This window comes from Poecilia reticulata, chromosome 20, assembly GCF_904066995.2.
Source record: "Poecilia reticulata chromosome 20, P_reticulata-male-v2, whole genome shotgun sequence".
NCBI lineage: Eukaryota > Metazoa > Chordata > Actinopteri > Cyprinodontiformes > Poeciliidae > Poecilia > Poecilia reticulata.
The window spans coordinates 8815353-8831019 of NC_088849.1; the positions used below are offsets into that span (position 1 = coordinate 8815353).

The 15667-nt window shown below is 38.3% G+C and overlaps 1 protein-coding gene and 1 long non-coding RNA gene across 3 annotated transcripts; one reads left to right on the forward strand and one right to left on the reverse strand.

Moving 5' to 3' along the window:
* The first annotated feature begins 152 nt into the window (after positions 1-152).
* Positions 153-14790, forward strand: nsmaf (neutral sphingomyelinase (N-SMase) activation associated factor). 2 transcript variants are annotated; one of them, XM_008438388.2, is made up of 31 exons: positions 153-300; positions 2459-2545; positions 3455-3533; positions 3852-3913; positions 4066-4102; positions 4195-4245; positions 4492-4563; positions 5883-5930; positions 6054-6106; positions 6204-6333; positions 6418-6489; positions 6590-6698; positions 7665-7841; positions 7954-8033; positions 8135-8225; positions 8846-8909; positions 9101-9152; positions 9546-9666; positions 10103-10234; positions 10322-10364; positions 10450-10616; positions 11118-11229; positions 11477-11535; positions 11685-11752; positions 11837-11904; positions 11984-12107; positions 12280-12363; positions 12534-12684; positions 12911-13013; positions 13890-13999; positions 14190-14790. In XM_008438388.2, exons 1-31 carry the CDS (start codon positions 263-265, stop codon positions 14282-14284), a joined length of 2739 nt encoding a protein of 912 aa, XP_008436610.2. In that variant the 5' UTR covers positions 153-262; the 3' UTR covers positions 14285-14790. The 2 variants fall into 2 exon arrangements, with proteins under 2 accessions (XP_008436610.2, XP_081457541.1); XM_081601415.1 differs by having other exon boundaries at positions 6421-6489.
* LOC145549336 (uncharacterized) lies at positions 12526-15663 on the reverse strand. The gene is made up of 2 exons (XR_014085265.1): positions 15261-15663; positions 12526-12997 (listed from the first exon to the last, which is right to left on the reverse strand). It is a non-coding gene; the product is annotated as an uncharacterized LOC145549336 (long non-coding RNA).
* Positions 15664-15667: the final 4 nt, after the last annotated feature.

Genomic DNA, 15667 nt, shown 5'->3' on the forward strand with positions numbered 1-15667 from the left:
GTTTCTTCCATAAACAGTGAAAATGATTTGGTCATATACTTCCTTTTTTGACAGAGATACCGCAGCATAGTAATATTTCTTGCTGTCCACTCAAAAACAAAGTAAAACAAAAGAAAAGTCAGAGTGAGGACTCTTCACTATCGATTTCGCACATCTAATTTGGCTGACAGTTGGTCACGTGGTTTCAAGCAAGTTTCCGTGTTGACAGAGCTTTGTTGCAGAGCAGTCGGTGTTGAGTTTCTGAGGAGGATGCGGTGCGGTCATGGCCTTTTTCAAGACGCAAGAGCGAACCAAGGAAAGGTTAGTGCCGCTCTCCCGCTTGTTACCATTATTGTTTCTGCCGGGGAGGTCAGTAGTAGCCTTTTTTTTTTTTTTTTTTTTTGTCGCAGCCGCATATTTTACACAGCGGGGTGTTTGCTTTCACTGCGGCTGAATGTCATTAATTTGCCGTCGGGGCCACTCAGCTAATGAGAGCTCCTCTGACAGCTGTGGGGTGCTTCTCATTATTGAAGTCATGAAGCTGCTGCCCGGTTTGAGCCTGAGCCAGGGCGAAACAACACATGACGGCTGCTTCATTTCATGCCTGGAAATAATAAGTGCTAAGTGACTTGCACTGTAACCTATATTTATCTCCAGCCATCATCTCATACAAGCTCTGCTTGACCTCACCTCTCTGAGTTGAGGTCATCGATGGTGGTTTGACACTGGGAACAGTGTTGTTGACAGTAGGTGCTCTAAGCTGAGCTCACAGCAAAAAGACAGGCTTTAATGTTAGAATTATAAAAGGTGTAAAATAACATTTTTGATGCAGGTAAAATACCGTTAACAAACAGAATTCCGTCAGCAACAAGAAAACAGATTGTAAATCTGTTCTTGTTTGATCAAGAGATAGCAAAACCTCTATTTGTTTCGTGTGGCTATAGGCTACCATCCTCGATATATCGCAAATATATAATTAAAGTAGTGTCAGAGCGCGCATTATTACTATTATTATTTCAAATGACTGTTTGGATTTCATAGGTAAGCGATATGGAATAGAAATTTTATCGCGATATTTTGCGGTGCAGTGATAATGACAAAAAATACGATTAAAATTATTTTTAGGCACTTGTATGGCAGTGAATGCTTGTATGGCTCTTATCAGTTTAGTTTTTTAAAGATTATTAAATGGGATTTAGCAAGACATAGTTAACTATTCTTATTATGATAATAAATTTTTCACATTGAACAATGCAATAAAAGGGCTAATATATTTCAAGTGTTCTGGACTTGCGTTTTCCCAGTTTTTTCATAATGGGCAGCGCTAAACCCCATGATGAAACATAGCAGTAGCAATTTTGAGGCAAAGTGGTTTTGTCTTTCTTTTTTTTTTTGTTTTGTTTTGCTTGTTTTTTTTATTTTATTTTTTTTTAAATAAGTAATGGTGGAGAAGCTGGTCAGAGTTGATTGGAAGGTAGATGAAGCTAAAATACAGGACAATCCTGAAAGATGACCCGTTAGAGGTTGAGTGAATAGTAGTTCACCTTCCAGCAGAACTATGACAATAAACATCCAGTTAATCCCCAGTTCTGCAACTTTTAGATGTGATTCTTCTTTACCACGCCTGTATCAAACAATAAGGTCATCAAGCTGCAAAGTGCTGCAGAGGGACTTCAGCCATATGACGTTGGAGCAGGGATGTATGTAAAGTTTGCATCATTCCAACCTTCAAGAATTTGAGCTCAACACCCCTAGTTTAGATGTGTTAGCTTGGCCTAGTTAAAGTCCAGAACTAAATCCAACTGAAAATCTACAGCAAGAATTCAAAATTGACACACACTGTTTTGTGTGTTCGAGTTAAGACTTTGAACAATTCTGACTGTGCCTCACCTGGTAATTATTTTCACAGATTTCATTTCACGATGCATGTTATGTAGTTCGGCCATCTTAAAAGAAACCTGCTAGCTGAAAGTGATGCTCTTTGAGCAACATGTGAGTTAAATTAGATGGTAAAGCCTCTTTGACAGAAAACCATTGTATGTTTTGAGTGGCCATGCTGACCAAACAGCTTGGGGGTAAACAGGTTACCATGTTCTGGAAGAAAAAAAAAAAATTGAAATAATGTCATCACCGGGCTGCACAGTGGCGCAGTTGGTAAAGCTGTTGCCTTGTAGTAAGAAGGTTCTGGGTTTGTTTCCCGGCCCCGGTCTTTCTGCATGGAGTTTGCATGTTGGTCTATGTTTGTGTGAAAATGTCCAATAATTAGCCAAAGAGTCCTCCAATAACCAACTGAGTATTCTTGTTTTTTTGTTGTTTTTTTTCTGTCACTTGGTTGGTTCAACTACATTGAAACTAAATAGTCATACTCTGTATATCCTGTACTAATGTTATTATTTTAGTAATATTTTAGTATTTTTTAATATACTAGTTTTTAGTTGCCTAATGTTCAGTTTGCTGATTTTTTATTTTTTTTTCACAGGTTTTCTCTGTTGTTGCTGGACTTGGAGGAATATTACTTTGAGCAGTACACTGCTTGCCATGTGACAAGCCCTTCAATAAAGGAGAAGTAAGTGAGAGCATTAATGGAAATTCTGAAACTTAATCTCGTCATCTGCTTTGCTTCAGGAAATGACTTTCTCAGCCTTTTTTTTTTTCCTGAAATATAAAAGATTGATTCAAATCTGTCACCTCTGTAATGTTCGCTTCGTGCCTATGGTGGCATTTGAAGTCTATTGAAGAATCAAACATTGTTTCATTCTGTAATACAAGAGTGCGCAAACTAAAAGATAAAGATCAGATATTACCAACCATAATATAAACACAGTGACTACATGACAGCTAAGCGTAACTGTACTTCTCCCTTTTGTGTGTTAGATGATTTAGGTTTGTTTTAGGAGCTAATGCTAACAGCACAACAACACAATGTGTTGACCTCATTCTGAATTAGAAAATGCTCCAGTTATGATGTGTACATGATCACAATGTTCTGTCTGTATTATAATCTTTCTGCACCAGTAAGAATATTTAAGTTAATATTATTTATTAGATTATTTTAAGTGTACTTTTTCATGGCAGTGTCTCATTGAGAATAAAGGGCATTTATGTTAAAGATTAGTTTTGCATGTAAATGTTCAACAAACGGTCCTATATGAGGTTGTCATTTCTATATATGTATATTATTTTATTGGACTGTGACCACTCAAATAGCTGTAACAATAATTGAGTCTTTAGTCAAAAAACATTACATTTATTTTCTTGGATTTAAATCCTTTTGTTTTCATGTACGAAAATGTTTAATTTTTATAGAAATAAAACAAAGAAAAACCTTCTAATAAATATTGATAGTTCATGTTGTTGAGCAGAAAATAAAGCTTAAAGCTGACATATGTAACTTGTTTGATTTTGGCTTTTTAAAACAAAATTGTAAATGTGGTTTAAATAAAATGGTAACGTAGCTGTGTTTTTTTTCTTCCAGTAAGATCAGAGGTTCCTTCAAAGTTTGCTCCAGATCCATCATATTTGATCCAGATGGCCTTACAGAGCCAATTATAAAGGTTTGTGTTGATACTGCAAATGCATTTTTCTGTCTTTTTAATCCTGCAGTTTATGGAGATACAGTCCACACTTTTACAGTTCATAAATCATAAAAACCATCCAATGTAGGATTGTTGAAAGCTAAAACATCAAGTAGTGCAAGTGCAATTAAGACTCACTTGATAACTTTTCTCATGGACTGTTTATGTGATGCTATGATTAAGGCGAGATAAGAGAGTTTATTGATCCCACAATCAGGAAATGTACATGTGCTAGCAGGTTTTGAGTAGCTGTGCCCGTCTTTATGGCTTATCCTAATCGATCCTCGATGTTTGCAGATTCCTCTGCGAGACTGTCAGAGAATCGAGTTTGTGGAGAAAGAGAACAATCCTTTTAACGAGTGAGTTTCCCTTCATTTCTGAGTACTTGTCGTTTTGTCAAACTGGTTTGCTTACTTGAAAATGTTTTGCAGCTACGCTGCATGCTTTGTTTTGTAAAAAAAACGTCTGCTAAAAGTCTTTCAACCTCATTGGATTTGTGTTCCTCTCTCAGGCCGCATCCACCGGCCATCACAGTTTCCTGTAAGCAGGTGAGATATTCTACAAAGCCTCCAACTCAGGGCTGCATTTTTCTGTTTAGTCTGAGTGAATGCGCCTGACTCATTTTCACTTTTTCTTTCAGGTTATTTTCATCAAGGAAAGCAACGTCATTACGCCATATAGGAATGAAAGGGTGAGTCAGCTGGAGCTGCTGTTTACCTCATGTGCTTCACTGTAGCAGCCTTATGGCTATCATTATCTTAACTGATTATAACTTAACTTTTACTCACATTTAAATCTAACTAAAGAGAACAGAGAAATCTCAAAGTAAAACTCAATATTTGACAGTGTTACATAAGAAATATTTTTAAAAATTGGTAAAGAAGAGAGTTCTGTCAGCTTTTCTGGCTGCTTAACTTAATTTCTCTTATTTTGGCAGGGATCAAAGAAACTGACCTTTGAACTGGAAGGTTGGAGTAAAACAGAAGATGTGGTACAGACATTATTGCAGGTATGTGATTTTAAAATAGAAAATCAGATTATTTAAGCTGATTATGTCTTTTAAAAGTGTTTCAAAGACATTTCAATTGTTTTCATTGCTTTAAGATATGCACAACACATAAGATAACGTATCATTTACAAAGTACTTTAACAGTATTAGCAAGGCTCAACAAAGTACTGTACAGTCACACCTAGTGTAAAGGACAGAGTAAAAAGAACAGCACAAACACACTCAGACATTGTCTTTGGAACAACTTCAAAAAGGCTTCTGCTCCGGTCGTAATTGGAGAAAAGTTTATGTCTACTGCTAATTTTACTTGACAATGAAGTGTCAGAGTAGAATCAATATTCACTTCTAGTTTTTATAAGGCTTTGTTTTATAGGAAGAAAGATAAATACAAGCAGCATCACTTTCACCTCGTCATTTAAGTTTCAAAGATTGAGCAACATCCTAACGTCAAAATAAAGCCGAACTGAGCGCACACTGATGGTGTTGAGCAGAAAATAAAGCTTAAAAAATGCTAAGATGCTGAAAAAGAGCACAGAGTCGTAGCACAGACAATAGAAAAAAGTGGAGGTCTGAGATTAGTACCCTGTGGTACTCCCCACCCCGATTTCATTTTAACCAAGGGTAGAACTCAGTTTTCCACTTTTTCAGAACTTTACATAAGAAAACCTAAAAAAACCCACCTCAAGTCTGACTAAAGAGAACTGCCACAGTGGGTGCCTGATGGGTTCATACTGCAAACCAGATGGATGACAGGCAGACTGGCTCCAAGCGGTCAAACTCATACACAGAGTAGTAAAACCAATGGATCTTCAGGGGATTGTGAAATAAGAGCCCTGGTCTTTACCACCTTCTCTATTTTCACCACACAGGAGGCATCACTCCTTTCCTAAACATCACCAGAAATATTAAATGGGGAAATATCAGACAACTCGTGTAATTTTGGTCTCAGACATGTTCTTGTGTCATGAATGTTTCGTACTGTTGTTGCACAAATTTGTGGCATTACTAGGTAGTTTGGTGAGCAAACTGCTACCCTCTGCTTTTCTACTGATGATGTCACAGTAAAAGCACCGGAAACATGGAGAACTGCTAGCAAAACAAAACCACAGCCACCCTGCGCATTCATCTACAGAGGAAATGATGTTCCCTATTAGCAGGGATACATTCATTATGTGAAATTTGGGACCTGGAGATCAGCCAGTTTCTGTAGTATTTTTGCAAAAACAATAATAAAATAAATTTGATGAATGTGTTTAATCCTCTCTTAGCCTTTTATCTCATTGTTATTTTTCTGTTTTTTATCCTCCTAAATCTGGTAGCTCCACAGGGCTTCCTGTCTGGACAAACTAGGAGACCAGACGGCTATGGTAGGTTGATCATTACCTAACCTCACCTCATTTCAGACAATAAAAAACATTAAAAAAAGATCCTGAGTGACTCATCCCGTGGCATCAACATATTTTTACATTTGAATATCTGTAACTCCTTAGATTGCGGCTAATCTGCAGTCCCGACTGGCAAGGTCGTCGTTTGATAAGAATTGGTAAGTAGATATCCGAAATTCATACTGGTTTAATTTCATACACTAGCAAAAACATAGATTAGTTTTGGGGTAAACGTAACAATGCTCTGCTGTGAAGTTTTCAGAGTGTTGCAGAGAAGCCACACATGGAGTGTCCTGTAGAGATGGTGATGCCTCTGGTGTCCAACCCGGGCCACGTCTGTGTCACAAATGAAAACCTTTACTTCCAGCCCCTGAACGGACATCCGGTGAGTCCACAGACACAGTGGCCGGCTGCTCGCAAAACGATGCCGCCCGACAGAAACGCCGGTTAACCTCACATGTTGTTTCAGCAGCACGTGATTCAAATCAAACTGAATGAAGTCAGGAGGATCTACAAACGGCGGCACGGGCTCAGGCCTCTGGTGAGCAGCGCTGGACGCCTGCTTCAAAAATAAAACATCACTCACTGTGCGTCCATAACTACAGAAAGATTGTAAAACGTGTGTGTTTGTGTTTATTCAGGGGCTGGAGGTGTTCTGTAGTGAGAATAACTTGTGTTCCGACATCTACTTGAAGTTTTACTACCCAGCCGACAGAGATGAAATCTACTACTACATCGCTACGTTTCTGGGTAAGGAAGCACTGGAAAGCTTTTGCTGTAGAAGAGCCAAGCGTTCGTCATCAGTAAGCAGAAATGGAAATGACTGTGAATGAAATTAGTCCGCACCTCAAAGATGATTTAATAATAATAAAATCCCAGGAAATAATTTTTGCCTGAGGGCATCAGATTATACAACACCCAACTTTGAATGTCTTGAAATTTATTCTGAACGCATTTATAGATTCACATATTTCCATACTTGCTTTTAATTTGTTCATTTTATTTACATTTTGTATTTAGGTCATGTTTCAGTTTCTTGTAATTTCACATGTGTGTCATAATTTTTTAAAATCTTTAATATATACATTTATATTTGCTTATATGTTATTCTTTGGATGGGAGCATCTTGTCAACAAATAAGCAATTTTTCTTGGGGGATCAATAAAGTATATTTTGATTCTGAAGTTTATGACTAAAAAACGAGAGCATGAGAAATAATTTTAAAGAATTTCTCATATCTACTGGCAAAATCCATCTGAAACACAAGTTTGAGAAGAAAAAAGATACAACAAAGTTGAACTCTTAGACAACCAGGTATTTCATCTTTATATAATATGAGAACATTACTTTTTTTTCTATCTGCACCTAAAAAACATTGAATAAATGATCTGGTTCTCAATCACACCTGACGATCATTTCATGCGTTTATTAATGCATATACAGATTCTATATCTTGCATTTTGACGTGTTAGTTGTAATGTTTACGTCAACAATAAGTCATTAAGAAACATAAAACTTTAAAAAGTGGAGAATGTTAATAATGCTATCAAACATTTAGATTTTTTTTATATGTATGATTGAAGTTCTATTTATTTATGTGAATGCAGCAGAGTTTAAAATGTACTGTAAAAAATACAGGAGAAAAGATCCCTTTTTGTTGGTGTTGAAATGTTCAAATGAATCCGATGTCATTGAGTTTTCCTCTGTTTGGCTCAGAGAATCACATAAAGGAGCACACAGCAGAGAGCTACATGCTGCAGTGGCAGCGCGGCATTCTCAGCAACTATGAGTATCTCCTCCATTTGAACAACCTGGCCGACCGCAGCTGCAACGACCTGTCCCAGTACCCCGTCTTCCCCTGGGTCATAGCCGACTACACCAGCACGCAGTTAGGTGGGTCGGTGTTCCTGTTGCAGGCGGAGAACAAGCTGGAAATGTGTGGAAAAACCAAAGCTGTGAGAGATTTTTATTTATTCAAGGCTTTCTTCTTTTTATTTTTTATAAGATTTGGCAAATTCGGACACATTCAGGGACCTGAGTAAACCCATTGGGGCCCTGAATCAGGAGCGTCTCGACAGACTGCTGGTGAGAGGTTTAAAGTTGTTTTCTGTGTTTTAAGCTGTTGCTGTGTGCAAGGAGACCCCCACCCATCCCTCGGTAACCTCTGAGTGGTTCTGCTCTCACAGGCTCGGTATGGAGGCATGCCCGAACCGCGCTTCATCTACGGGAGCCATTACTCCTCTCCAGGATACGTCCTGTTTTACCTCGTCAGAGTCGGTATGTTGAAGCTCTAAGCTCAAAGCTAATCAGCATTTATAACAATTCATGATAAAATGAATGATACAATTGCAGCTCCTTTAATTGTAAATATTTTTTAATAAAAAAAATAGCGCTGCAATTAATGATTATTTTAGTAATCGATTAATCAATAGTTCTGTCGATTAATTGAAAAGGACAACATGCTCTAAAGATTTGGACTTTTTAATGCAATATTAGAAATATATTAAAAACGCAATTGAAAAAATGATTCAGTTCCTTCTTTTAAATAAGAAAATAAACTTTTTGCCTAAATTCAATACCATAACATTCTTTTATTAAATCTGAACCGGGTAAAGCCAACGGTATGCAACCTGATGAATTCTGGGTAGAACAGAATTATGGACAAAGGGTTTTTTTTTTATCATAAATGCAAAATTGACGCATATGTTGGATTAATTACTGCTCTAAATATGTTTTTTGAGTCTTTATAATCCAGTTAAAGATTAAGTGATTACAAAATTACCTGAAGATTATGTCAGTAATCGATTAATCCAATGAATCGTTTTAGCTCTAGATAAAAATGAAGTCAGATTTAAATATTTTGCTGAAATGTAACAGAAGCTGTCCTCTCTCATCAGCTCCAGAGCACATGCTGTGTCTGCAGAACGGCCGCTTCGACCACGCAGACCGCATGTTCAACAGGTAGCATTACTCAAACTTATCAACATTTGTTTTCTTATATTAATCTCAACTAAAGTTCTCCATTCATGAAACTTTCCACAAAAATTGCACATTTTTTATTCTCTTTACTTTTGATGATCATCAGCCGTTTATGTATAAGTGTTTTCATTTTTCTGATAGAATATTTACTTTGGTGCTTCTGTTTCCTGCAGCATCAGTGAAACATGGAAAAACTGCTTAGAGGGAGCAACAGACTTTAAAGAGGTAAAAACTGGACGTTAATTTTACATAGAGTACTGACAGGACTAGTTCTCCTACTCTTTGTGGGTTTCCTCAGCATTTTGTTAAAACAGCGCCCCTAGTGGAATATCGGAGGCGAGGAAACATGAGATCAAAGCAGCTAAATTATTTTTAATTCATTTGTTGTTAAAGATTTCTTTGTATGTTTTTCATCCAAACTAAGCTGTGCATTGCAACCAGCAGAATGTTATTGAGAATGTTTTTTTTTCCTTTTTCCATCAAAGAGAACTTTAGAGAACAGTTTTATGAAAGATTTGCTCCATTGAGTTTGACACTTTAGGGGTAAAAGAGGTTATAGTTTGCAAATACAGCATCTCTGGAGGAGTGCGTTATATCTTTATGTCCTTACTATTGCAGCTGATCCCAGAGTTTTATGGAAATGACTCCAGCTTCCTGGAAAACAGACTGAGTCTTGATTTGGGCCGAAAGCAGAATGGAACGTTAGTCGGTGACGTTCTTCTCCCTCCGTGGGCCTCGGGTAAGTTAACTTTTGTCTGCATATCCCAGGTGGAGTGACCTGGAAAAACCTGGAATTTGATTTAAGGATTTTCAATGTTTACTTAAATAAGGGGAAATATTTGAACGTATTAACCAGGTGACAATGGAGAACTAGTTCTCATTTACACTGTAAATAAAGAAAGTTTTTATTTTTCTGACTTTATTTCTAGTCGTATTTGTGTAAAACATTGATCAATCTCTTTTATAGTCTGTTTTGTATAGGTTTAATGCTCTCAGCCTGACAAATGCAGAAATTTCTGACACATGTTGCAGTTTTATGATATTGCTCCTGGAAAACTGGCTTAAAGAGATTTTCTAACGCTGAGCCTTAAACGTGGGGGAAAATATGGAACTTTGAAATGCATAGAAAACCTTGTGTCAAGTCAATAAAGTCAAAGTGTATTTTATCTTTCCAGATGCCAGTGATTTTCTTAAAAAGCACCAGCTTGCCTTGGAGAGTCAGTATGTATCAGAGCACCTTCATGAATGGATCGACTTGGTGTTTGGATTCAAGCAGAGGGGCACTGAAGCTGTCGAAGCTCATAATGGTAACACTCACTTAAAAAAAAAAAAAAAAGGAATTTTAAACCCAAACTATTCAGAAAATTTCATGTCCATTTTAATTTTCTTTCTAGTTTTTCACCCGTTGACCTACGAAGGCGGGATGGACTGTGACAGGTGTCAAAGAAAATCACCTGAAAATGATAATTATTGTTGTTCTACGAGTTTCCTCACTAACCACTGTCCCCCTCTCCCCGGGAAGCATCGAGGACACGGACCAGAGAATAGCCATGCTGACGCAGATCCTGGAGTTCGGCCAGACGCCCAAGCAGCTCTTCACGAGCCCTCACCCCCAGAGGATCATACCCCGGTTCCAGAACCTCACACGGAGCTCCAGCGTGAACTCCGCCGTAGGCGAGCTGTCCCCTGGTAACGCTGCAGCTCACGCATTCAGATGCCTCTGTTTCAACTGTGTATTATCAGTAAAACACATCTACTGTTTTCCAGTAATCTGATCCAGTAAAGCATTCTGATTTCAAAATAAAATTCAACGTTCACACACAGTGGCAAACCCACAAAGTGGGTGTGAAGTTAAGGCCATGTTCCAATTACAAACTTGAATATCAAACGATGTAGTTCGGGATTGCAGAGTGAAAGAAAACGTTTATGAAAAATGTTCACAAAAAAAAAGAATCTGCAGCAGTTTTACACCCTTAAATGTTTCGTCCTATTTGACGTCAATATGGCTTATGGCAAACCAAACTTCTTACTGCTTCTAGTTTCACCACTTTTATGTAAACCTCACAACTATTTGCTGCTTTGTGTTCCTTTATCATACAAAATCCTGTTAAAATGCATTGAAATGTATTATTGTAACACGATAAAATGTAGAAAGTGGTGTGAAACGTTTTCTTCCATGTGCTGTTTCAGTCTCTCTGTGTGAGGACTCGTCGTTTGAAGACCTGACTGAGGAAAGCAGGAGGATGGCCTGGGCCAACATGGCAACTCTGAAGAGGATCTCCAGCCACAAAATCCATAAGGAGTAAGTCTGCTTGCTTTCTTCTCGACAACGGTAATAAAAGAGTCATAGATGTAACGCGGTGGAGCACAGAACTGAAAGTTTAGTTTCAGACATGACGTTTGGGCAGCAGGCAGCATCGTCTGCTTTGGAATGTTTCAATGGTTTTGTGATGACAGATTTGTTTTCATGAAATATTAGAAATAAATCTCCTAAATATATACACTTTTCACTCTAAACATGTAACTAATTCTGCCTTTTAAACGTCCAGAGCCGTGACGGGCATCGCTGTGACTCGAGACGGAGCTTCGATCTTCTCTACATCTCAAGGTTTGGAGAGAAAAATACCTGCTTGGTACAGCGTGTTGTTTGGTAGCTAAGCAACTGGAAAGTTGCAACTGGAAAGTTTTCTCCTCCATCAAATTTAAGTTGAACTTAACATGTCTCACTTTTCTGTCAACTTGATGCTTTTATTCCAGACTCAACACTTAAAATGTTTTCCAAAGAGCTGAAGGAATTCCAGAGGAGCGTCTCCTTCTCCAACATGGTAAACAGCTGGATTTCCTGCCGTTTCATGTCACATAAAACAAGTCCAGCTCTGCGAACAGTAAACCTCTCTGCTGTTTTCCAGGCGTTATCTTCATGCTTGATGCTGGCCGACGGGAAAACTGTGTTGTGTTCTTCATGGGACAACAACGTGTAAGTACAGTGAGTGAGTGAACGAGTGATTAATTTTACTTGATGACTCTTTCCTGACCTTCTCTGTCTTCCCTGGCAGATACTTCTACTCCATCCCTTACGGCCGGCGGCAGGACACACTGATGGGTCACGATGACGCCATCAGTGAGATGTGCTGGTTTGATGATAGGCTCTATACAGCGTCCTGGGATTCCACTGTTAAGGTGCCCTTTTTTTTTCACCTGCAAAAAGGTATTTTAAACACTACTAACGCTTTACTTTCTGATGAGCATTGCACAGATTAAAGACGCACCGATTGAAAATTCTGGCTGACTTTAAAAGCCTCACTTGACTATTTTGATTTATTATTTTTTTGTTCTGGTGTTAATTTTGCAGGTATGGCAGTGTTCTTCTAAAAACCAACCTGGCAACAAAAAAAATACATTTGAGCTGCTGGCTGAGTTGGAACATGATGCTGGGGTGAGTCGCATATCTGCATCAGTTTACTATATTTTATGGTCACTATATTTTATTGTTGGGAAAAATACAACATTATTTGTACTAGAACATGTATTATACTTTTCAGTGTCAGCTAAATCTTTCTTGCTTGATGCTAATAAAACCTGGCTTTCTTGCTGTCTTACCTTCAGGTAAACACGGTCGGTCTGAATCCTGCTGGAACTCTGCTGGTGTCCGGCTGTAAAGACGGGACGGTTACCATCTGGGACACCAGCAGCTACCGGACTCTTCACCAGGTCCACTGCCATGCTGGAACCATCCACCACGCCGCCTTCAGTCCTGGTGTGTCACAATAGCAAACTACACCCTGTTCTTTCTGCCATGTGCGAGAGCAGCAATATGATTAAGCCTTAGCATTGATCAAATCTGCACAGAAACCTCTTGATTTTATGAAGTATTTTCTCTTATTTAGAGAATATTCAAGTTTCTCCTTGAATATATATGTTTAGAAGCATGTTTGAAAGGTCTGGGTAACTCAAAGCAAGTCTCTGGTTGTTACTTTCCTCAGACAGCAGACATGTTCTCAGCGTTGGTGATGACTGCTGTATGAAGGTGATGGACGTTCAGACTGGAATGATGATCTCTTCTGTTAAAGCTGAGGAGGAGCAAAGGTATGAAACATATTGTCGCTACATCTGAAGCTTTTTAACAGCTTCAGATGTGCCTTAGCATCCAACATAAGGCACGCTTATGTTGGATGCTGCTAACATAAGCGTGCCTTGGAAAAGTTTTCATACCCATGAACTAAAATCTATAATGTATTTTATGTGACAGACCAACACATTACAAAGTGGAGGGGAAGCACACATGGTTTGCAATTAAAAACCAAAAGCTGTGGCATGCATTCGTATTGATCTTTACTAAAACGCCCATAAATAAAACTGAGTTCAACCACTCAACCTGAGAAGTGATCTGATTAGTCTCTAGAGTTCAGGGTTGGGTTCTAAAATAATAAGCCAATGATAACTCTAGAGTAACTGCAGAAATCCACAGTGAAAAAAGAAAACTGTAAGAAATCTTGTCTGTACTTCACATTTGTTGGGAGATTCAGGGCGATCCTGGAAGAAAAGCTGCTGAACTGCAAAAGAAGAGCTTTCTAGGTTAAATCACATTCATGACCCAGTCAAAGTCCATCCAGAGCTAAATCTAATTTAGTATCTTAGATGAGCCTTGAAAAATGAAAGTTCAGTCTGACTGAGCTTGAGCTATTTTGCATAGAAGGAGCCAAGTACTAAACCATGTCACACTTTTCAGATTATTTGTACAGGAAATCTGATGACACTGTATTTATCTTTACATCACAGTTCTGTCCTACTTTGAGTTTGGACTCAACAATAAAATACATTCAGGTTTATGGCTATAAGGTGACAAAATGTGGAAAAGTTTATGGTGTGTTGACGTTTTTTTTTTTCTTGCTGTTTTGAGTAGCTGCCTTATCTATGAAGACCCTTATCTGTGGGATTTATCAGTGTCTCTGCGTTTTGCAGATGTTTCTGCTGGGACGGGAGCTCGGTGCTGTGTGGAGGACGCTCTGGTAACCTCCTTCTGTGGGACCTGCTCAGCAACACGGTCATCAGCAGAATCCCCGCTCACTCTGGTACAACTCATCTTTATGAGTTAACCACAACTTTACATGAAGGATAGTAATAAAACAATCCACCCTGATTCACTGTCAACATACACAATAAAGACAGACTTATTAAAGAATCGGGTTAAGAAGGCAGATTTTGTGTTATTTTACGCCAAACAGTGAGCTGATTAATAAATATAAGCGCTTGCTTTTCCAGGTGCTGTCACCGCCATGTGGATGAATGAACTGTGCAACACGGTGATCACAGGTGGAGAGGACAAGCAGATCATGTTCTGGAGGCTGCAGAGTTAAAGGTCTCTCTGCAGCGACGGAGACCAAATCCTCTAGTTAAACGCACAGGACATATTTCCCTCTGATCATGTGACTCAAGTCCAAGGAACAGACTGATCTGAGATTTTACCCTTACCCTTACAGTATGCCAGAAAGTTGGGTGGAGGACGTAATGTTACCATAATGTTAATCGTTGTCAATTATATCGAAATACAAACATGTCTAAATGCAGTGTTTGCTTGAGAGCAGGAAGCTAAAACAATTTCATCGCCTTATTTTCAATTGTTTTTAATGTCATTTATGGATAGTTGTGTGGATTTTATTTTATTATGATTTTTTTTAGGTTATTCTGAGGAACAGCTGTAAACCCAAGAAGCTTGTATAGGTTATAGGATGGATGTTAATTTTTTTTAAATCATCAATGATGTTTCTACTTCCATTGCTTTATGTGCATTTTATTGTTTAATGTGGACCCAGTGCTTTATGCTGCTCAAGTGTTGCTACAGAAACACAAAATTACCTCGAAAGTGGTCGTCCAGTTTGTTTTTTAGCTCAACTGAAAAACAAAACATGGAGAACCTAAAAGGGATACTGGAAGGAAAAAAAACTTTCTTGCCTGATCTCATGCACACAAGAAAATGGTAAGCACAAAATACTATCTCATGCGAACCACTAAGTTTATATTATCCTTTTTTTCCCTTCCATGTCCCTTTAGGGACACCATAAGCAAAAGTAGCAGTTAAAAAAAAACATTTTATCTTATCCATCCATACAAACTGAGAGCCTATAATCTTTAACCACAAGTAAACAAATGTAGTATAGCTAAGTAGCTAGCATCATATGATGCCGGTGAAATAAATGGGGAAATAAAATGGTGCTAGCTAGCCTGGTAAAAACTAGCCTCTTGGATTTTGTTTAAATTATTTAGCTATTTTCCTCAATGTCTAAGGTTAAGCTGTAATGTGTGTAATGTGTCAGTTCAACGCTAGAAGCTTACCTGCGACTTTTTCTGCTTGCTGATTGGTGCGTTTGAAAATAAATCCACTTCAATTGGAGAAAACCCAGACAGAGTTCTGAAGAGAGGTTATATAGTCGAGCGGAATTGCGTAGCGACGATGCTAACTAAAACTTAAGTTTTGCGTTCAACTTATCAAACTATCGTATCGATATCGAGTCCATGGGCTCAAATCTGTTACTTTAATAGTACAGCACAGAGGATTTACGGATCTGACGCAACAACGTACGGCGCACGGAAGGGGCGTGGCCTCAATATCCTATCAAGCGGTGTGGGTGAAGAATAGCATTGGTCTGCTTATCTGTACCAGTCTAAGATTCTTTCTAATAGAGCCTATTGTAATCTTATGTAATCAAATAATTTCTAGTAAAACATTCTGGGAGACTAAG

What these genes read in the sequence shown, in the direction of transcription:
- nsmaf (XM_008438388.2), top strand. Translation starts at nt 263, where the DNA reads ATGGCCTTTTTCAAGACGCAAGAGCGAACCAAGGAAAG. An exon ending in TGGTACAGACATTATTGCAG is followed by an intron (nt 4,564 to 5,882) that starts GTATGTGATTTT and finishes TAAATCTGGTAG; the next exon opens with CTCCACAGGGCTTCCTGTCT. An exon ending in GAGCAACAGACTTTAAAGAG is followed by an intron (nt 9,153 to 9,545) that starts GTAAAAACTGGA and finishes TTACTATTGCAG; the next exon opens with CTGATCCCAGAGTTTTATGG.